Here is a 24059-nt window from a genome sequence, read left to right as displayed (position 1 = left end):
GCCAAACTGCAACAAAAAATAGCCAGGCATTGTGGCAGGCACCTGTAGTCCCAGCTACTTAGGAGGCTGAGGCAAGAGAATCACCTAAGCCCAAGAGTTGGAGGTTGCTGTGAGCTGTGACATCACGGCACTCTACTGAGGGCGATAAAGTGAGACTCTGTCTCTTGAAAAAAAATATTTTTTCAAAGGCATTGCTTCATTGTCTTCTCAATTCCATAGTAATTGTTGAGGTGTTTAATGCTCAAGTGGTTCAAGTGGTTCAAGATTCTTGAACCTTATGTGATTTGGGTGAGCTCTTTCAGTCTGAAAACTTCCTTTTGCTCTGGGAATTTTCCTTGTATTATTTCTTGATTCTTTGTTTTCTCTGTTAGCTCTTTCACATACTCCTACTATTCTGATGTTGGGTATCCTGGACTTATCCTCTAATTTTCTTATGTCTTCTGGTTTTTGTCTCTTTGTTCCTGGAAGACACCTCATTTTCCCTTTCAAATCCTTATATTTTTCATTTCTGCCAAGATTTTTCTTTTTGCCATCTTTTAAAAAAATTTCCAAGAGCTCTTTTTTGTTTCTAAATGTTCATTTTGTGACATTTTGTTTTTACATGACTACATTAGCTTCTCTTACCTCTTTTCTTCCTATATAATCTCCATTTTATCTACCTTGCTTTGGGGAGTAGTTGATTTCTTTCATGTTACTATCTTTTCTCAAATATTAAATGATTCTTAACTCTCTGTTCTCTAACTATTAAAGGTAATAGTTAAAGATCAAGATCTTCATTGCAGGATGATCTGCTTGGGCAACTCCTAATGTTAGTAGCTTTAGGTCTTTTTGTTGGGCTGGTATGAATATCAGGAGTATCCAAATCTTCTGCATAGATGGTATGCATCTGACTCCCAGTTTTGGAGATATCAAATGAGAAAACTAAATTTTGTCATTTTAAATATGTACACTTTAATCTCCATTTTTTTTTCTTTTTGAGAAATAGTCTCAAGTTATTGCCCTCAGTAGAGTGCAACAACTTGAGCAATCTCAAACTCTTGGGCTTAAGCAAGTCTCTTGCCTTAGCCTCCCAAGTGGCTGGGACTACAGGCGCCTGTCACATAGCCCTGCTATTTTTTGTTGTTGTTTTAGCTGGCCCATGCTGGGTTTGAAACCACCAGCCTGGGTATATGTCACTGGTGCCCTACCCATTGACCTATAGGTGCCACCTAATCTCCATTTTTAATATAGTCTCATCTCAGTCAATCTGGAGTCTTCCAAGTTAGAGATGATCCTCTAGGGTAGAAGAGATCATTTGAGCTCAGTAAGAATGATAGAGGATCTGGGTGGATTTAAGTGTCTCTTAAAGAGACTTTCACCCTGGGTGGTGCCTGTGGCTCAGTGGGTAGGGCACCGGCCCCATATACTGAGGGTGGCGGGTTCGAACCTGGCCCCAGCCAAACTGCAACAAAAAATAGCCAGGCGTTGTGGCAGGCACCTGTAGTCCCAGCTACTCGGGAGGCTGAGGCAAGAGAATCGCTTAAGCCCAAGGGTTGGAGGTTGCTGTGAGCTGTGATGTCACAGCGCTCTACTGTGGGTGACAAAGTGAAACTCTGTCTCAAAAAAGAAAAGACTTTCACCCAGTCCTTCTGTTTATACTTCCACTTTCACTCCCATTTCCAGCAGTATCTGGTGCCACCAGTTACCTGGTGTCTCGGGGGCCTGGATAGAAATAGCTTTGCTTCTTGGCTTTCCCTAGGTCTTACTTTGAATACAACTTTCTTACCTTGGATGTTTCACTTACCACTAAGCTATCTGCTTTGCAGCCTTCCCCCCCACACACACAAACATTCTTTTTGTCTTTGTGACTTAATGCTTTAAATTTTCTTTTCAGTAGTTTTAGTGGGTTATTGGGAGACGATGAAATGTGCGTTGTGAACCCACCATCTTCAATTAAAAGTCAGACTGTGTGCCTTTAACCTGTTAACTGCAGAGCACTCAGAAAGAAAATGTATCAATTGATTGAGGTGTGTAGTGATGGTAACAACCGTTAAGAATTGAACAATGTCTAGAGGTGTCATTCGTACCAAACAGACATCTCCTTTAAATACTTGTAGGTGTTGTTCCCAGTCAAAATGTTAATTGGTTCCTAGTGGTTCTGATAAGCTTATGATCTACATTTTTGAAAACTGAGAAGGTGGAGAGTGTTCAAAGAAAGAGAATCTATATTTGAAACACAGCCTCTGGTAGCCTTGCTCAATTTTTGATGACATATCCTGTAACGTAGAGCTGTCCCACTCTTGGATTCAAGATTAAATTGTATAATATAAAAAGGAAAAGGTTGGCTTAGTTTCTTATTCAGTTTTCCTGACATATTTTCTAGCTTAAAAAGTAAGAGCTTTCTTTTCACTAACTGGGAAGATTCCCAAGTCATTGAAGTTATGGCCAATATACCACTTTTCATCCCCCCACCCTCATTTCTGGATCACAAGTTAATGAGAAAATATTTTGACTTGGTGGGAAGAGGTACCAGGGTATACTTCTTTCTTCGACTTTTTGCTTGCACAATACTTCTTATTTGATATTGTTTTCACTTAAATGTTGTTTTTATCATTAACTGTTTTCTGTAGTTCCTTCCTTCAAAATTAGCAGTATATCTTCTAGGTTGTTCTAATAATAGTCTTCAGGGATGGACATAATACTTGTATATTTGCTTCTGTTTAACTACTCTCAATGATTAAAAATATTTTACCAAAATTAGGTAAAATAATCTAAGTTTTATCTGTTTATATCCATAGACATTCCTGAATATGTTTGTTGATAGCAATCAGGATGCTCGAAGAAGGTCTGTAAATGAGGATGATAATCCCCCTTCTCCTATAGGAGGAGATATGATGGATTCTTTAATATCACAACTCCAGCCACCAACCCAGCAACAGGTAATTCTGAAATTCTAACTGGTATACGTTTCTATAACTTCACAGGTTCTATAGCTATCAGGGCTTTGTTGAAAGGCAAAGAGGTCATTGGTGGGACCAAGATGCCACATATTCCTTGTGAAAAAGTAGTTACAGAGGGAGATAAGGAGACTTCTAGTGATGGGATGTGAAGTGTTGGAAATAGCCTTAACCTCAGACACTGAAATCACCCATGCACTTAAAATGTGATTCAGGCTCAGCACCTAGCACAGTGGTTATGGCACCAGCCACATACACTGAAGTTGGTGGGTTTAAACTCAGCCTGGGCCAGCTAAAACAACAATGACAACTGCAACAAAAAAACCCAGCCAGGTATTGTGAGCGGGTGCCTGTCGTCCCAGCTACTTGGGAGGCTGAGGCAAGAGAATTGCTTAAGCCGAAGAGTTTGAGGTTGCTGTGAGCTGTGATGCCACGGAACTCTACCAAGGGTGACATAATGGGACTCTGTCTTCCAAAATATATATATATATATATATATGTATGTGATTCCAAGGATGGAAATAGTATCTGTAGGATCCGAGGAGGTCTTTGGAAGAGCATCCTCACCAGGTCTTTAAAGATAAATATTAAAGTAGATCACAGTAAACTAAGTATCTGAGTTTTGTCCTCAGACCATTTGGATAAGCTACATTATAGAATCTAAAAGAGCTTTCAGTTCTCTTCTGCCACCTTCACATGTCTAAGAGTTGAGTAGTCCACTAGGCCAACCATTCTCACACTGATCCTCCTTAAATAGAGGCTGACCAATGATCTGTTACACCTTCAATAGTCCCACATGACTTCTTAGCCTGGAAAATACATATACTCATTATGGCTGTAGACTCTGTGGTAGATTCTTCAGTGTCTCCATTTTTAGTTGTGTGTGAACATCTAACCTGTAGGCAAGGCTCTTTGGCACATCCTGTACATTTTGTTTACACTGCTGTTCTCGCAGAAGTTTTCATGAAATAATAGCATTGCTTGGAACTAGCTTGTGCTTGTTTTATTGTCTAGCTTCTGGCGTGGCTGCTTAGTAACTGGAACGAAATTCTAGTATTTACATCTTTGACAAAGTACTGGATTCTTACCGGGAGGAGGGTTTTGTAAAAGGTGTATTGTCCCTGGCAGCTATTTAGGTTTTCTTGCCTCACTGTTTTCATTCATGACCTTTGTGAAAATGCAGGGAAGTTGAGTAAAATCCCATACCTTTATGTAGCAAAGGTACGGGGCTCTTGTGACAGACATTGACTCAAATGAGGTCTCAGCCCTCTGAGGATGTTAGGTTACCATAAGGAGAGAAGTGCCTTGCCCAAACAGATGCCAGAGCAGCTTTTTTTTTTTTTCTTGAGGAAGCCACTTCCTTGCATTGCAGGTCTTTTCTTGATATGGAGCAAGAGATGAACTATGTCTTTTGGGGGAAAGAAGTATCCAAGATGGGCTGGCTAGTGACCACAGGTATAGCAGGGCCATTGTTATAGGAGGAATGGAGGGAGAATGTGTTCCATCAAGCTCTCCTTTTTCCCAAATAAGTCATTCTCTACAATGATTTTGGTACTGAAAAAAATCATAGTCTGACACAGTGAGAGCTTACAGTGCTGATCTGATTTTGCTAAAAGATCTAAGTACCACTAGCATTTAATACCAAACATGAAATTGTTAACTAGGAAAATAGTTACAAGCTAAGGCAGAAGGATACAAATGGATAGATGAGAGAAAGTAGGATATTATAGAAAAATTAGAATAATTTGTCACTTGTTAAAACTTTAGGAATTTTCTGCTTTGTCTTGCTCTGTGTCCAACCTGTAAGTAAAGCTTTTTGTTTATAAATTAAGAAGTATGATATTTAGTACCAGCCAGAATTCTTTTAAAAGAATATTCATTTGGGATTATTGGCTAAACATATGGCTAAATGTCTTTAGTTAGTGGCTTTGGCTTTAGGATTGAGCATTTTATTGAACAGTTTGTTTTTATTTCTTTTTTGTTTACCAGCTATCTGTTCTGTATTCCTAATTGGAAACTGTTAATCTCCCTGATAAGACAGTTTTGAGGAAAAAATCTCATTAAGGGATCCATGTACATTTTACTTGATGTTAACGGGTAACTTTTCTTCTTGTATGTAAAATGCACAGTTTTATTCCATAAGCTAGTCCATGAGAAAGGGAAATAAAAAAACTTAATAATATCATAGTTTTAATTATAAGATAATATGGCTTGTATCTCCAAAAAGAAAGGTGCATTATACATTATTGGATAAGATAATACAGATGAGTATATGATTTTGTAGCTTATAAATTAGAGAGTCTGAATTCTGTAATTTCTTTAAAATAGTACAGGAAAAATCAATAAGAAAAAAATAGACAACGGTTTTAAAAATGGTTAAAATATTCAAGGCATTTCACTAAAAAGGATGTCCAAATAGCCAGTGAGCACAGCAGAAATATTTAAATATCATTGGCATCACAGAAATACAAAAACCACAGTGAGAAGTCCAGATGGGTAGCAGGTGAGAAACCCTCAAGGCCCCATAGACTCTGGGACTGTGTATTATATATATAATTTAAGTTAAATATGTGTGTGCAATGAGATTAACCCAGCACGAGATGAAAAAGTTGCAGTTGGGTAGGGAGAAGCAACCACAGTTATTAGGGGAAGCTGTGCTCTGGGTGCCTCAAGAAAACTGGTTTTCAGAACAAAGATGGGTTTTGTTTGTTTGTTTGTTTGTTTTGAGGCAGTTTCACTCTGTCATTCTGGGTAGAGTGCCATGGCATTGTAGCTCAACAGCAACCTCGAACTCTTGGGCTCAAGTAATCCTCTTGTCTCAGTTTTTCATTTTTAGTAGAGATAGTGTCTCGCTCTTGCTCAGGCTGGTCTCGAACTCATGAGCTTAAGCAATCTGCCTCCCAGAGTGCTCAGATTATAGGCTCACATGAGCCTCCACACCTGGTCTTTTTCTTTTTTTAATTTTTCAAAGGAAAAATAATTTTATATATGTGTCAGTACAGATGGCTGAATTATTAGGGATTTTTAAACAGTCCTCTTTAAAGTCGATTTGGAGACCTATTCTGTATATAACAGTATTGTGGCAATAAATGTGACTTTTTATTAAAAACAAAAATGAAAAAAACAACACCAGACAACACTCCACACCCACAAAAATGGCTTTAAGAAAAAAACTGGTAGGATCAGGCACGGTGGCTCACACCTATAATCCCAGTACTCTAGGAGGCTGAGGTGGGTGGATTGCTTCAGCTCACGAGTTTGAGACCAGCCTGAGCTAGTGCAAGACCCAGTCTCTAAAAAATAGCCGAATGTTATAGCAGGTGCCTGTAGTCCCCACCTACTTGGGAGGCTTAGGCAAGAGGATAACTTGAGCCCAAGAGTTTGAGGTTGCTGTGAGCTATGACATCACAGCATTCTACCCAGGGCAACAAAGTAAGACTGTCTCAACAACAACAACAACAAAAACAATTGGTAATTCTTGCCAGCATTTGGTATTAGGAGCAGCCAAAGCCTTGATTTACTATCAGAAGGTGTATAAAATGGTACAATTACTTTGTACTCATGTTTGGCAATATTTTAAGTGCTAAAGCTAAACATTATGCATACTTGTGACTTAAAAATTCTCTTAAGTATAGTATATACAACAGAAATGCATCAGAAAACACAAGAATATTCATAGCAACGTTATTTACCCCCCCCAAGATTATGAACAACCCAAATATCCAACAACAGTAGAATGAATTAATAAGTCAGCCTATGTTTCTATAAAGTATTATACTGTATTTGTGGTGTTGGAGATCATGAAAAGTATGCATGTACCTTTTTTTGCTAATCAGCTTTTATACTAATGTGTATGTATTTAATACTAATGTTCATTTATTCAATGTGTGCCCCAAGACAGCTTTTCTTCCATTGGGTGGCAAAAGAGAAAAAAGGTGGGACACTTCTGTATAGAGAGTACGTTCAGTATTCTTACGAAATACAGATAGAGGCAAAACTCAGTTTGAGTGATGGAAGTCAGAATAGTTCTTACCTTTGGGGAGGCACTAAAGACCTTGCATGGTGTATAAAGGAGACCTCTTCAGTGTCTTGATCTCTGTGGTGTGTATATGTAAAAAAATTCATCAAACTATACATTTAAAATTTCAGAAAAGAAAAAAAACAAAATTTCTATACTATATGTGAGTCATACCTCAATTTTTAAAATTGACTAGGAGGCTTGGCGTAGCTGAAGCAGCTAAGGCTCCAGCCACATACATCAGAGCTGGCGGGTTCGAATCCATCCCAGCCCTGCCAAACAACAACTACAACCAAAATAGCTGGGCGTCGTGGTGGGCACCTGTAATCCCAGCTACTTAGGAGGCTGAAACAAGAGAATCACTTAAGCCCAGGAGTTGGAGGTTGCTGTGAGCTGTGATGCCACAGTACTCTACCCAGGGCGATAACTTGAGGCTCTGTCAAAAAAAAAAAAAATTAGACTAGGAAGGTAATTAGATTGCCCTTGGTTTTTCCTTACTAGAGTTAAAGATAAAGGTGAGTAGAGGTCAGGTTACACTTCCAGTTAAACTAACATGCCATGAATTGAAAGACACAACCTGATTTCAGAGATGTTGGAATGTGGGGAAAAAATAACTAAGAATTATTGAAATGGTAGGTAAATGATACAGATAAATCAGTGACATGGTAGGTAAAATGAGCAAAAAACATCTTGAGGGGTAGAAAGCAATGGTGTTGCAAGGTTACTATTTTTAAAACATTTTAAAGAGTTTTTAAAGACTTTTGTTGTTAATGTGTATTTTTCAAACCTCATGTTTTCTATTTGGTAATCAATGACGTATGTAGAGATTAACCCTGTAGCAATAATTAGGGAGAGCCATATTCTTACACAATCTGCACTTGGGCCATTTACCATCATTTTCTTTTTTAGCCCTTTTCAAAGCAGCCAGGAACATCAGGCGCTTATCCTCTTACTTCACCCCCTACATCTTACCACAGCACAGTTAATCAGTCTCCCTCTATGATGCATACACAGTCTCCAGGTAAGTTATTACTTATTCTTTTGTTATGTTGAATTTTCAAATCCAAATACACACATACTTAACACATTGAGAAGCCCTATGCGTCTAGCCTCAGGCTCCAGAGAGAATTCCCTTTCTAATCTCTGCCTAGATAGTTGCCATTCATTCATGATGTCAGGGTTGTGAAATTTGTATTTGTGGTTCAGAAGCACTTTAAAAGGTTTAAATTAAGTAGAGGTGTTGTCACCCAGAGCCAGACTCCCAGCATAACTTTAAGGGGTGCTAGTCATGATATGATCTATGTCAGTCTATTAACAAACTAAGGCCTATGGGCCAAATCCTGCCCATCAACTGGTTTTGTAAATAAAGTTCCATTGGAACACAACTACACCTATTTATGTAGTATCTATAGCTGCTTTCTGAAAAAAGTTTGTTAAGCTCTGATATATGTGAATGGTCACCTGCGTCAAGCCCAAGAGTTGGACAGTGCACAGCCTACTTGTCTGCACAGAATGGCTTTGTTGGCAGCCCCATAAAAGTGCTTGAAGATGCCAACTTTTTGCTTTAAACTGAATGATTGAGTGGTATCTCTTGAGTACTTGCTCTGTGCCAAATGTTGCTTGGTCCTGAAAATTGAGCAGTGAGCCAAATATCCTGCTCTCAAGCTTACCGTCTAGCAAGGAAGATAGGTATCAGATTTCTTGGAGAGATTACCTCTTGTCGGCGAGGTCTCATACTTAATCTGTTCTGCATTATTATTTTCAGAGCATAATGAGTTTTTAAAAATGTTTTAGTGTAAAAGATGTGGTATGGGATGGAAGATATAAGAAAATAATTCTTAAAAGCATGTGTGTAGTAAAAATCTATTTACTATAAACATATTAGTCCAGTCAACATTAAGTGGTTTTATACTAATCGAAGGCATTTGGGCTTATCAGAAAATAGGACAAACATAAAAAATCCTGATTTTTGAGTGACAAACCTAACATATATATTTGCTTTTAAGTTTTCACATTGAAAAGCAGTATTTGCGGGTGGCGCCTGTGGCTCAGTGGGTAGGGCAACGGCACAATATACCCAGGGTGGTGGGTTCCAACCCAGCCTCAGCCAAACTGCAACAAAAAATAGCCAGGTGTTGTGGCGGGCGCCTGTAGTCCCAGCTACTTGGGAGGCTGAGACAAGAGAATCGCCTAAGCACAGGAGTTGGAGGTTGCTGTGAGCTGTGACACCATGGTACTCTACCCAGGACAATAAAGTGAGACTCTGTCTCTTAAAAAAAAAAAAAGAAAGAAAAGCAGAATTTGCAATACATACATTTTCCTTTAAAAATGCAAAAAATAATCCTTATATATGTACGTTTGTATATATGAGAAATTTGTATTGACTAATAGAACCTGTTAATTTGCAGATGTAAAGTATAGGAACATTATTTGTTAACCATTTATAAAATGAGAATAATATAAAACCTTTTGCTTAGAGATATGAGAATTGAAGGAAATAATTCATATAATGTATTTGATCTGGGGCCTCGAATAAGACAAATTCCTCTTTGACCAGCCCATGAAAATCTGCATTGTTGCGCAGACTGGGCACTTGACATCTAGCACTGCCTGGGGCACTTACATCCTGGCAGATGCCACCCTTAGTACATTCATATTGCTCTTCCAATTACTTCAGTAGTGTGGATTTTTTTTTTTTTTTTGAGACAGAGTCTCACTTTATTGTCCTTGGTAGAGTACCAGCTATTTTTTGTTGCAGTTTGGCTGGGGCTGGGTTCAAACCTTCCACCCTCAGTATATGAGGCCGGCGCCCTACCCACTGAGCCACAGGCACTGCCCAGTAGTGTGGATTTTAAAAAATATGTATAGAGATCTTCATTTTAAAAATCTTGAACCCCTCTTTCCCCTTTTTGGAGAGGGGGCATGCTTTTTTCCATTTAGATTCCTAGATCAACAGTCTTTGTCTGTAATGGACACAAAAAGTGCAGTGTTACAAAGTAGGGTTATTCAGGCTTCTGAAGGAGCATTTGGCAAGGGGGTTTAATTATTTCTTTTCTGGAGATGCCTTGCTTGCCTGCCTCCCTTTGATGTTGGTTAAGGTGAGACTTGAAGGATTTGCCAGAGTTATCTAGATGCAGGAACATGGATGAGGAGCATATTTCAGGTAGTGTGTGCAGGGTGTGTGGAAGCTGAAGTCTCAGGGGATGATAGACTGTCCCAGATGGTTGGCACATGAAGAGACAGGGCTCTGTTCGAGGTTTTGGCCTTTATAATAGGAAGCCATTGTTGGATTTTAGTAGGAGTTGGTCTGAGTTGTTTGCACAGCTGAGAAAGACAAGAGTGGTGAATGAGGGCTCAGCGCCCAGAGCACAGTGGTGCCTACCATGTACACCGAGGCTGGCGGGTTCAAACTCGGCCCGGGCCGGCTAAACAACAATGACAACTACAACAACAACAACAAAAATAGCCAGGTGTTGTGGCGGGCACTGTAGTCCCAGCTACTTGGGAGGCTGAGGCAGGAGAATCGCTTAAGCTCAAGAGTTTGAGGTTGCTGTGAGCTGTGATGCTGCAGCACTTTACCCAGGGCGACATACTGAAACTCTGTCTCAACAACAACAACAAAAAAGATTGGTGAATGGGCAGATGTCATGAGGTGGAAGGGTACTGAGAGTGCTCTTGAACCTATTGATTTTGCAAGTCCTGAAAGACTTCAGTATGCCCAGTCGGCAATTGGATATCAGAGATAGCTAGACCACAAATGATAGACTCAGTGAAGCCCTAGTGGGTGGGAAAGCTCAGGCCCTAAGAGTACCAGTAAGTCAGTGTGAAGGAGTACCTAGGGAAGAAGATGTGAAACAGGAACATAGAACCCCAAGGGGAGTATCTTTTTAGGATATGAGTTGAGATTGTTTTCGCATAGTAGAAAGGGAAAATAATTATTTCGAAATAATTATAGTATTAGGTATATAGCGCTCACTATGTGCCAAGCCTTTTTTCTAAGCACTTTACCTATTTAATCTTCATAACAAACCTGTGGTATGGGTACTATTATTATTCCCATTTTATGGAGGAAAACTTGTCCAGCTCATACAGCTAAAGAAGTAAATATAACTAGGGTTAATCAACATATTATTGAATATAAGGAGTTGCTTTTTAGGTATTATAGAACATAAAAATATGAAATTATCTCAAATATTATAGTAGTCCCCCTTACCACTTTACATGGTTTTAGTTACCCAAGGTAAACTGCATTCTAAAAATAGGTGAGTACAGTATAGTAAGATATTTAAGAGAGAGAGCATGAGCAAACACGTTCACATAACTACTATTATAATTTGTTATAATTGTTCTACTTTATTACTAATTATTTTTCATCTCTTACTGTGCCTCATTTATAAACTAAACTATTATATGTATAGGAAAAAATAGTGTGTATATATAGGGTTCAGCATGATCTGAGGTCTCAGGCATCCACTGGGGGTCCTGGAATGTTCCTGTGGATAAGGGGGAGACAACTGTAGTAAGAAATTGAAACCTGCCGATATGGAAGATAGTTATGGTAATGTAGCAAGTATTTAAATGTTGCATTTTTTCATAGTTTTAGTCGCCATTTTCCCCTTTTATCATCCTAAGTTAAAATTAGTTTTGTGGCTTTAAATACTATCGTTACAGTTTTTTTTTCCTTTTTGGAGACAGAGTCTCACTCTTTTGCCCAGTTTAGGGTACTGTGGCATCACCCTAGCCCACAGCAACCTCAAACTCCTGGGCTCAGGTGATCCTTCTGCCTTGGCCTCCCTAGTACCTGAGAATCCAGGCACCTGTCACACCACCTGGCTAATTTTTTCTATTTTTAGTAGAGACATAGCCTCTTTTGCTTAGGCTGGTCTTGAACTCCTGAGGAGCTCAAGAGATTCTCCTGCCTCAGTCTCCCAGAGTGCTAGGATTATAGGCATGAGCCACCTCACCTGGCCCTAAGTACTATCTTTAAATTCACATCTCTCCGTTTTTTTATCTCTAATCTAGACCTCTCCCTTAAACTAAAAAGTCTGGTATTTTCTAGCTATTCAGCATTTTCACGTCATGTCTAGTAGATGCCTGAGACTTAGCCTAGCCAAAATTAAATTCTTGATTTCCTCACCTACCAGTGTTGATCTTCCCACAGACACCCCAGCTCAATAAATGGTATTCTCTTCCTTCCTGCTATTTGGACCAAAGTTCTTAGAGCTATTTCTTTCACGCTCACATTTAGTCACTTACCAAATAGTTCTCCCTTCAGAATTTACCTAGAATCCAACTACTTTTCACTGCCTTAACCTCTGTAACCCTTGCCCAAGTCATTAGTCCTCTCTCACCTGGATTATTGGAACCATCTCTTAATTAGTTCCCTGCCCTTGCTATAGTCTGTTTGTCCCGCAACAGCTAAATGATCTTTATGGGACAGAAGTTAGTTCGTGACTCCTGCCCCAAGTTCTGCCCTGACTTTCCATTCCTTCAGAGTAAATCCTAAGTCCATAGAGTAACGTATAAGTCCCCAAGCAATCTAGGCCTTACTTCCTCTCCCTCCAACCTCTCCACCCCCCTCCCCCACTTGCTCACTCTATTCCAGCAACACCGGCCTCTTCCACCTTTGGGGCTTTTGCACTAGCTCTCCGTTTGCCTGGAATATCTAATGTCCTGGATATCCTCATGCATTATCCTTCACTTTCTTCACGTCATGGTTCACATATCCCCTTCCTTAGGTCATCTCTGATTGCTATATATAAAGAGCAGTGCCCACCTCCACCACTACACAATATCACTGCCTTACCCTGCTCTAAAGTGTCCCAAAAGGTCACCCCTGAAGTCCCCATACGTAGGGAAAATGAGCACTTGTATGGCTACCTCTTTCTAAAACTACGGGCTTTGTAGTTTAGAAAGAGGTGGCCAGCACATAGAGAATATTGTGTAAATATTCTGTAAAATTTTATAATGAAGATTTTCTAAATAAAGGTACATTTAGATGCAGTTTTCCTACATATAACAACTTTAGGGGCAACCTTTGGGTCACCCTGTATTCTTCATAGCATTTATTACTACCTGACATATATTTCTTTTTTCTCATTCTACTAGACTATAAACTCCATGAAGGCAGGAATTTTTGTCTCTCTTGTTAACCACTGCATCCCCAGTGTCTAGAACAATGTTTTGCATAAAGTTGGCATTTGGGCCTATTTGTTGAATGTAGTGAGTGAGTGAATAATTTTTATTTTCAGTCAGTCAATATGAAAGCTAGAATTTGCACCCATGGAATTGAGCATTCTCTTTCAATAATGAAATCTTTCCAGTTTTTCTTTGTACTACTTTTGGGACCTTTACAATATATTTGCTTCATTAGTCTGTAGGGAAATTTTTAATTTGGGATCCTTAGACAGGACATAATATGTGTCCTGCAAGATCATCTATAATTATTTTCCTTTATTAGGAAATCTGCATGCTGCCAACTCCCCCAGTGGGGCTTTGAGAGCCCCATCACCAGCGTCATTTGTTCCAACTCCTCCCCCATCCTCGCATGGAATCTCAATAGGACCAGGGGCCAGTTTTGCTAGTCCACATGGTGAGTCCATATATGGAAATCGTTATAGCTTAAGAGCTTGACGTGAAAATAATTTTTGTTGCATAAGCTATTTTATTGTAGAATGGGCACTTGTCTATTGAGGAAATAGCAAAAGTATGCTTAAGCAAAAAGGAAATAAATTTTTCCAAATCCCATCATCACATAGAGGTCATAACCAACTAGTTAGTCTGTCTCTGCTTTGGACTCTTTTTCTTTCTCTCGCTTTGCCTGCTTTTCCTGTCACGCACTCCCCGCTTGCCTGCCCTCTTGCAGCTCTATTACTCCTGCTTGCTCTCTGCCCACCTGCTTGTCTCCCTCCTCAAATACACCCTTCCTCATGCCCCCCCCCCCGAATGGGTACTATACCATATGAATTGTTTTGACACTTGAATTTTCAAACTTTTAACCCAATTTTATTTATTTATTTGTTTTTTGCAGTTTTTGGCCCGGGGCCGAGTTTGAACCTGCCACCTCCAATATATGGGGCAGGCGCCCTACTCCTTGAGCCAGAGGCACCGCCTCCCAATTTTATTTTTAATTGATTCAGATAGATAAAGAATAGAAGGATATAGTCAGTGAAACATTTCCTTTCTATTCCACCACCCACATAGTTCCTCTTTAGAGATGTTTAGTGTCATAATTTTTTACATATTTTTGCAAAGCTGATTTATGCATGCATAAGCAAATACATGTAAGTGTTCTCTCCCCCCACATGGCAGCATACTGTACACAGTGTTCCTTGCCTTTTTTCCACTTAATATATCATGAATACCATGCTATATTAGAACATAAAGAACTTTCCCAGTTTTTAAGCTGTGTAGCATCTGTGATTTTACTTGTGTTAATGTTTGTGGGAACATTTTTGTCTACATCATCATACTGGATAGCTTCATAGTATTCCCTTGTCTGAGCATACCATGATTTAACTGCTCTCCTATTGTTACACGTTTCGAATGTTTCAATTTTTTTCACAATTAGAAGTAGTGTCATCTCTGCTCACATCCATGATTATTTCCTTAGTTAAGTTCCTAGAAGTGGCATTGCTGTCTCAAAGGGTTTGAAAAATTCTAAAGCTTTCGAAACATTGCAAATTGCTTAACCTGAAAGGCTGTACCAATTTCCTATAGCATCATATACAAATGTCTGTTGTCCTGCATCATTGCCAGCATGGGATATTATAAATTTTTAAAATCTTGGCCATTTTGATAGGTGAAAATGGTGTCTGTTATTTAATGTGTTTCTTGGAGTATTAATGAAGTTGAACTTTTTTTTGTTCATTCGTCTTTGGTGTTTCTGATTTTATACCTGCTAGTTTTATATACGTTGCCTATGTTCTTGTGGTGTTTTTTCATACTTATTTGTGAGATTTTTTTTTAACATAAATAAAGACCATTTTCTCTCTGATGGAAGTATTTTCTCAGTTTGTCATTGAGTTACAAAGGGTATAAATAATATGTTGACATATCTGCAGGTTGAAATTCAAAAATCAAATTGTTCAGGAATTTGCTGCTTTCAAAACTTGATTCTTGGTTCATTTCTTAATCAATGTAGCATTTACTAAATAAAGAAAATGGAAAGTTTCCCTCTCCTTATCCTTTGAATAGAATGAAAATGTAATGTATCAGGGTTAGTTTAAAAGTATATTTCTGCCCTTGAAGTTTTGTGATTGCTTAATATTTTCAAGCATATAGACTCAGAAAGCAGATTAGTACATATTACATATATGGAAGCTTCTGTGAAGGTAAATTCTATCATTTCTCAGACTTTTTATTTGTCTAATTCTTATATTCTGTTAAAAAATACACTAACTACATAGACATTCAGGTGTGATACATTAAGAAGCATGAAGCTTCAGTGAAGCCATCTTATTGAAAAAATATTAAATTATTACTTTGTAAGAGTTTGAATGCTTTCACATAATTTCAGTTTTTAAAGTACAGTTTTGAGAATCATTGTTTACTTTTTTTACAGGAACTCTTGACCCTAGTTCCCCATATACTATGGTGTCACCAAGTGGACGGGCAGGGAACTGGCCAGGGTCACCTCAAGTATCTGGCCCCTCACCAGCAACACGCATGCCTGGAATGTCACCAGCCAATCCATCACTACATTCTCCTGTTCCAGATGCTTCTCATTCCCCTCGAGCTGGAACAAGTGTGTATCGTCAACATTTTTATGTTTTTTTAGTATAACTCACAAATGACCTATTTTTATTCCATCCTCACATTTGAGAGTCACAGTGTACTGGTCGAGTAAAGATACTTGATAACCTAATCTTCTATCCACTTAGTAAATCAGTTAACATAGTTAATGTACAAAGTTGGGCAAAATGTTAAGTAAGGGGAATATCTCCTCCAGAAGTGAGTCCCAGTACCTCTGTCTGACTGCTAAATTTTAACTGCCATATGGGATTTTAAAAGATACCTTAAGTTAACAAAGTGATGTAACTTGTAGAAAAAATAGTTTTTCCTCTGACCTCTGGTAACCAAGAAGTATGTGGAGATTTCTCCTTACCAGCAACCAGTTAATTAGTTCTACAGTAGACACCACTTGCCAATTGCAAGCCCCAGTTGTTCTACCTGTGCTTCTGAAAGAATAGCTACTAATTGGGGGGGGGGGTTTCCCACAACCCCCTCCTCAGGTTCAATTAATTTGCTAGAGCAGCTCACAAAACTCAGGGAAACATATTTATTGGTTTATTACAAAGGATACAGGTGAAGTGATGCATAGGGTGAGGCACATAGGAAGGGGTACAGAGCTTCCATGCCCTCTCTGGGCACACCACCCTTCAGGAACCTCCATGTACTACCTATCTGGAAGCTCTCTAAACACTGCCCTTTTGGGTTTTTATGGAGGCTTCATCAAGTGGGCATGATTGATTAATCATTGGCCATTGGTGATCAGCTTAATCTTCAGGCCCTTCTCTCCTCCCAGGAGGTTGGGTATTGGGGCTGAAAGTTAGAACCTCTAATCCTGCCTTGTATTTCCTTTGATCATCCCCCACCCTGAAGCTACTTAGGGGCTGCCAGCTGTCACTCATCTTGTTAGCATACAAAAACACACCACTTTGAAGATTCCAAGGATTTTAGGATTGATTTGCTAAGAGATGGGACAAAGACCAAATATGTATTACACAAATTAACACAGAAGAGAGGAATTGTACAAATATATTGAGTAGCTTTTGCTGCATAACTTTTAGTGGCTTAAAATAACAATCATACGTTGGCTTACAATTCTGAGGTTGGCAATTTGGGCTCAGCACAACTGGGTGATTCTTCCAGACTCTACTGGGCTCACTCGTAGTGTCTGTGCTACTGGCTTGGCTAAGGACTGGGTGGTCTAAGATGGCCGTGGATGGCAAGACTGCACTGGGTGGTCTCCTTGACGAGGGCATGTTCACATGGTGGCTCGACAGGGTTCCAAGAGAGGAAGTAGAATAGGCTTCTGTTAGAAGCAAGATGCAAGGCCAGCCAGATTCCAGGTGGAGAAATAGATTCCACCCTTTCAAAAGAGTTGCTGCAGAGTCACATTGTAAGGGGTCTGCATATAGAGAAGAAAATAATTTTGCCTGGTTTTGCTAAAAGGATGTTAATATGTGAGGGTTACACCACAAGGAATTACTAAAACAGTACAGATTGATTTAGAATATCAAAGATTTATAATAAAAGCAAAACAGGAAACAATGAGATGCCAAGTATTCATAAATGAAATAATATGTTTTCCTTCCCAAAAGGTTCCCAAACAATGCCAACAAACATGCCTCCACCTCGTAAACTACCTCAGCGCTCTTGGGCAGCATCCATACCTACCATCCTCACTCACAGTGCCTTGAACATTTTACTGCTGCCCTCTCCAACACCAGGCCTCGTGCCCGGCTTGGCAGGCAGTTACCTTTGTTCTCCACTTGAGAGATTTCTTGGATCAGTCATCATGAGAAGACACCTTCAAAGAATTATTCAACAAGAAACGGTATGGGTACCTACTGACCTAAGTGGTGACTGTCAAAGAAAGGATGCTATATTGTCCAGCAGGATAGGATTGGAACTAAACATTCTCTTGCTTCTTTTAACCAGCTTGTTAGAATTGTGCTTTTAATCTTGCCCTAGCATTAAAAATGGACTCCGGGGCCAGGCGCAGTAGCTCACACCTATAATCCTAGCACTCTGGGAGGCCGAGGTGGGTGGATCGCCTGAGCTCACAAGTTCAAGACCAGTCTGACCCAGAGCGAGACCTCGTCTCTAAAAATAGCTGGGTGTTGTGGCAGGTGCCTGTAGTCCCAGCTACTCAGGAAGCTGAGGCAAGAGAATCACTTAAACTAAGGTGACCAGACTTCCCGCTTTTGGTGGGACAGTCCCTGTTTTTAACAGTTTGTCCCGTGTCCTGCGGTGTTTTAAAAAAGTCCCGATTTTTGGAAAGAATGCATGACAAGCTTGGGAACGGCAGGAGAACGGGAAGGGAATATATGGTTTTCGGCTGCCATGTGGCTATTTCACCAGGATATGAGTTTTATATTAAATAAAAACCTTAATCAAAACATTACTGGTGTTGGTTGTGCAGCGCACATAATACATAACGCCATTCAAACAGCTGCTGATTTGTTGCCCGTAGATGTGGAAAATATTGTTATTAAAATATATTCTTATTTCTATATATACACTGTACGCATTGAAATGCTTAAAGAATTTTGTGAAACTGCGGAAGTCGAATATCAGAAAATACTTGGATACATTAAAACGTGCTGGTTAGCTCTTTTGCCAGCTGTTGAAAGGATTTTGAAAATATATGATCCTTTGAAATCCTACTTTCTATCACAGGATACATGTCCTAGAATTTTAGAAGAGTTTTTTGAAAACAAATCTTCAAAAATTTGGCCAGAGTTTGTACACAATCAAGCAGCTCTTTTTCAAAATGCTATAAAACTTATTGAAGATGACAAAGTTTCAGTAATCGAAGTAGCAAATGAAGTTAATAATTTAAAATTTCAGTGTCAAGAGTGGTTAGAAAATAATTTTCTTCCATTAACTATCCGTAATAGTATAAGCCAGCTAGAAGAACAAGGTGCAATAAATCGTGCAGATATCATGACTCACGTTAAAAAGTTCTATAGTAACTGCATAGATTATTTAGAAGAGTGGATGGTACATTACAATGATATTGAACATTTTCATTGGGTTACATTAAAACAAGAACTTAATTGGAATGATGTGCAAAAATCATTCGATCATATTACTCAAAATTTCCCATACAGTAATATTTCCGAAAATGATCTTTTTAATGAAGTATCATTATTAAAAATATATATTGATAAGGAAAAGGTTAAATCTTGGGCATCAGCAGAAATCACAATAGAGAACAAATGGTTAGAAATATTTCATCATTTTGAAACAAACCATGTTCCATACAATAATGCACTAAAAATTGTGGAATACGTGCTGTCCTTGCCAGGAACTAATGCTGCGACTGAACGCGTTTTTTCTATGGTAAATAAAGTGTGGACATCAGAAAAATCACAATTAAGTGTTGAGACTTTAAAATGTGTGAAATATAATTTAACAAATTCTTGTGAAGAATTTCATGACCTTTTAAACAACAACAGCAATCTACTAAAAAAAATTCATTCAAAGGAGAAATATGCCAAAGAATAAAATAATACTATACATATTTTTTTAATGTATGATATTTGTAAATTATACTTATGTAGAAATTAAAAAATACATATTATAATACTATTTTTACATTCTATGAAAATTTTTGTTGCTCCATATAGACCAAATTTTTAATTGAGAACCTCTCCCCCCACCCCCCTCCACCCGGTCAATGGTGTCCCACTTTATCAATGTTAAAATCTGGTCACCTTAACTTAAGCCCAAGAGTATGAGGTTGCTGTGAGCTGTGACGCCACAGCACTGTACCTAGGGTGACATAGTGAGACTTTGTCTCAAAAAAAAAAAAAAAATGGACTCTAGTACTTTTCTTTTTTATTCTTGCATTAACATATTTCTGCATTTTGTGGTTTGCTATGCTGTGCCTCCCATGTTATGTGGGTAACATATACCTCATGATAGGTCACCACAATATCTAAGACCAGTGCACACAGGATCTGGCCTTGCAGAGAATAGCATATGAATAACTATTTGCCGTTCTGGAGTGCCCTTGAAGGCAGGCTGATTTTGAATCTGAGTTTCCATTAAAATTCAGCTATGATCAGGGTGGCACCCATAGCTCAGTGAGTAGGTGCTGGCCACATGCCCTGGGGCTAGTGGTTTCGAACCCAGCCTGGGTCTGCTAAAACAACAACAAAAAAAGCCGATCATTGTGGCGGGTGCTTGTAGTTCCAGCCTCTCGGGAGGCTGAGGCAAGAGAATTGCTTGAGCCCAAGAGTTTGAGGTTACTGTGAGCTGTGATGCCATGGTATTCTACCAAGGGCAACAAAGTGAGACTGTCTCAATTAAAAAACAATTCAACTATGTTCATGAGAATGAAAGCTGCTTTTTAAATATATGAAAATTTTAATATTTTTAAAACCCTCATAGAAAATGACTTTTATACTTTGATGATGCCCCTGTGAGATAATTAATAGTCAGAATACCAGTTCTGGGGTCAGACTACCTGGGTTTGTAACTAGGCTATACCACCTACTAATATGTACTTGGGCAAGTTTCTTCACCTTTCTGATAATAGTATCTACGTAACTGATAACAGTTGTGGAAATTTGAGGTATTTCATTTAAAGCTCTTAGTATGTGTTGGCATTCAATAAATATTTGTTATTTCTAATTATTATTGATACATATGTATTCATGAGGTAGTAGTCAAAATGGTGAGTGTTTAAAATATCCACTTCAGGGTTGGCATGAAGGTATTTTACAATCTATATTCAGATTTGAAAAAGAAGGTTAAGTTAGTATTCAAATGGTAAGCATCACACCTAGGATCTAGCTTCAGCTCTGCCATGTAAGCTTTCATTTGAATGCCATTTTGTTTGGTTGCATAATCAATAGGCTAGAACAGGGGCCAGTAAACTATGGCTCCTGAGATCAGTTCCTCACTTACCACCTGTTTTTATGAAGTTTTACTGGAACACAGCCACACCCAAGTTGTTTATGTATTGTCTATAGCTGCTTTCAGCTGCAGTGGCATCATCCAGTACTTCTAACAGAGAGCATGAAAAGCCTGATGCTTTACAGAAAAAGTTTGTCAACCCCTCGGCTAGAATAAGGGCCCTATCCAGATCTAACCTTTTGTAAGATCTTTTTATTCTCTCTCTTTTTTCTTTCTTTTTTTTTTTTTAAACAATCTCACTATGTTGCCCTTGGTAGAGTGCTGTGGTGTCATAGCTCACAGCAACCTCAAACTCTTGGGCTTAAGTGATTCTCTTGTCTCAGCCTCCCACGTAGCTGGGACTATAGGTACCCGCCACAATGCCCTGCTATTTTTTGGTTGCAGTTGTCATTGTTGTTTAGCAGGCCTGGGCAGGGTTTGAACCTGCCAGCCTCAGTGTATGTGGCCAGCACCCTAACCACTGAGCTACGGGTGCCTAGCCTGTTCTTTTTTTTTCTAATGTGCCCCTTAAAAAAAACCTTATTATGGAAAGCATTCGGCATAAAAATAGAATAGTATAATGAACCTCTTATGCTGTTGTCATCCACCTTCAGCAATTAACTCATACAAATATTGTTTCATCTAGAACTCCCCCCCCAGATTGTTTCACACCAAATCCCAGATATCATTTTATCCATAAAAGTTTCACATGTATTTCTAAAAGGTATGGACTTAACAACAACAAAAAACACCTGTACCAGTCTTATACCTAATTTCTTTATCATCAAATATCTAGCTGCTGTCCAGATTTACCAAATTAAATCTCATTTTTTACAGTTTGAATCAGAATTTTGTTTTAAGTACCTTTTAAACTATTGGTTTCTCCCAATTTCTCCCTGTCCTTACACAATTTCTTTCTTTTTTTTTTTTTGAGACAGAGCCTCAAGTTGTCCCCCTGGGTAGAGTGCTGTGGCATCACAGCTCACAGCAACCTCCAACTCCTGGGCTCAAGCGAGTCTCCTGCCTCCACTTCCCAAGTAGCTGGGACCACAGGCGCCCGCTACAATGCCTGGCTATTTTTTTTTTTGGTTGCAGCCATTGTTATTTAGCAGGCCTGGGCTGGATTCGAACCCACCACCTTAAGTGTATGTGGCTGGCACCTTAGCCACTTGAGGCACAGGCGCCGAGCCCACAATTTATTTCTTGAAGAAACCAAGTAATTTGTCCTGTAGAGTTTCTCAGTCTGGATTTTGCTGCCTCCTTCCCTTTGGAATCATTTAATATGTTTCTCTTGGACCTTGGTGTTTTCTGTCACATTGGTCAATCCTCTGGATCAAGCTACTAAATGAATTCAGGCTCAAGTATTTTACTGTTGTTTTGATTGTATTTCATAGATAGTTTATGTTTTTCTACTAAGAGGCACATAATGTCTGATTCCCTTTTCTTTTGTGTTGCTAGCAGTTGATGCTCAATGCATACATTCCTTTGTTTGTTTTGGAACTGGCATCAGCTTAGTTATTTTCCTTTTGAAACAGTTCTCTCACTAACATCTTCCTTTTCTATTTGACTTACATGTTAACTTGATGCATTTTTTAATGCAGCTGCAGCTGATAAATTCCAATGAACCTGGAGTAATAATGTTTAAAACTGATGCACTGAAATGCAGAGTAGCCCTGAGTCCCAAAACCAACCAGACACTTCAGCTAAAAGTGACACCTGAAAACGCAGGACAGTGGAAACCTGATGAACTTCAAGTTTTAGAGAAATTCTTTGAAACAAGAGTATGTATTTAATAATGCATAATTTTAATATAGTTAATGAAACCGAAAAGTCATGGTAGAACAAAGAGTAACTTGCTTTGTTTATCCCTGTAGGTTGCGGGACCACCATTTAAAGCTAATACGTTAATAGCCTTCACCAAGCTATTAGGAGCTCCTACGCACATCCTCAGGGACTGTGTGCACATTATGAAGCTGGAGCTGGTAAGTTACAGAGAAACACATGCTTTTCTAGCAAGTTCTGTCTGAGAAAGTTAGGTTTGGTGGGAGCAGTGTTTACTGGTTATCATCCATTTATGTACTTCTATTATTCTCTTAATTTTTTGATTTTTTGGCTTGGTGCTTATAGCTCAGTGGCTAGGGCGCCAGCCACATACACTAAAGTTGGTGGGTTCAAACCCAGCCCAGTCTGCCAAGCAACAATGACAACTACAACAACAACAAAAAATAGCTGAGTGTTGTGGCGAGCCCCTGTAGTCCCAGCTACTTGGGAGAATGAGGCAAGAGAATCGCTTAAGCCCAAGAGTTGGAGGTTGCTATGAGCTGTGATACCACAGCACTCTTCCAAGGGTGACATGCTGAGACTCTGTCTCAAAAAAAAAAAAAAAAGAAAAAAATATTTTTTGATTTTTAACTTAAATTTTACTCCCCTTTGAATAGGTAAAACAATTCTGTTGTATCTTCTGAATTTAAAACATCATGATACAATGAGACATTTTCCATTAGTCCCTGTCCAGGCTTCTTTTGTTCAACCAGAGTTACCAGTGGCTTGCCTTTTCTTCCAGGGATGGTCCATTCATAAAACCAAATATGACTGGGCACCTGTAGTTTAATGGTTAGGGCTCTGGCCACATGCACTGGGGCTGGTGGGTTTGAACTTGGCCCAGGCCTACTAAACAAAAAAAAGCAATAGTTAGGCATTGTGGCAGGCACCTATAGTCCCAGCTACTAGGGAGGCTGAGGCAAGAGAATTGCTTGAGCCCAAGAGTTGGAGGTTGCTGCGAGCTATGATGCAGTGGCACTCTATAAAGGATAATAAAATAAGACTCTGTCTCCAAAACAAATAAATAAAACCAAATACAGGCGGCACCTGTGGCTCAGTGGGTAGGGCGCCAGCCCCATATACACAGGGTGGTGGGTTCAAACCTGGCCCTGGCCAAACTGCAGCAAAAAATAGCCAGACATTGTGGTAGGCGCCTATAGTCCCTGCTACTTGGGAGGCTGAGGCAAGAGGATCACCTAAGCCCAGGAGTTGGAGGTTGCTGTGCGCTGTGAAGCCATGGCATTCTACTGAGGGTGACAAAGTAAGACTGTCTCAAAAAATAAAATAAAATAAAACCAAATACATCTCTCTCATTTACTTTTTCTTTTTTTGAGACAGAGTCTCACCATGTCTCCCTCAGAAGAGTGCCATGTGGCGTTACAGCTCACAGCAACCTGAAACTCTTGGGCTTAAGCGATTCTCTTGCCTTAGCTTCCCAAGTAGCTGGGACTATAGGTGCCCGCTGCAACACCCAGCTATTTTTTTGTTGTTGCTGTCATTGCTGTTTAACAGGCCGAGGCCAGGTTCGAACCCACCAGCGTGTGGCTGGCACCCTAACCACTGAGCTATGGATGCTGAGCCTCTCAAACTTTTTATTTATTTATTTATTTATTTATTTTGGAGACAGAGCCTCAAGCTGTCGCCCTGGGTAG

At 39.3% G+C, this 24059-nt stretch overlaps 1 protein-coding gene across 2 annotated transcripts in view; it reads left to right on the top strand.

The window, feature by feature from the left end:
• MED14 (mediator complex subunit 14) overlaps positions 1-24059 on the top strand; it is a 96895-nt gene that overhangs the window by 63032 nt on the left and 9804 nt on the right. For both annotated transcript variants that reach the window (XM_023519131.1, XM_023519130.1), the window contains 6 exons: positions 2778-2918; positions 7864-7975; positions 15518-15700; positions 17280-17515; positions 22188-22367; positions 22461-22568. In XM_023519131.1, the coding sequence (XP_023374899.1) occupies positions 2778-2918; positions 7864-7975; positions 15518-15700; positions 17280-17515; positions 22188-22367; positions 22461-22568 (960 nt within the window). The remainder of the gene's footprint in view (positions 1-2777; positions 2919-7863; positions 7976-15517; positions 15701-17279; positions 17516-22187; positions 22368-22460; positions 22569-24059) is intronic.

This window comes from Otolemur garnettii, unplaced genomic scaffold (genome assembly GCF_000181295.1).
Source record: "Otolemur garnettii isolate 467f Iridium unplaced genomic scaffold, OtoGar3 scaffold00158, whole genome shotgun sequence".
NCBI lineage: Eukaryota > Metazoa > Chordata > Mammalia > Primates > Galagidae > Otolemur > Otolemur garnettii.
This window is presented reverse-complemented; position numbering and strand designations above follow the sequence as displayed.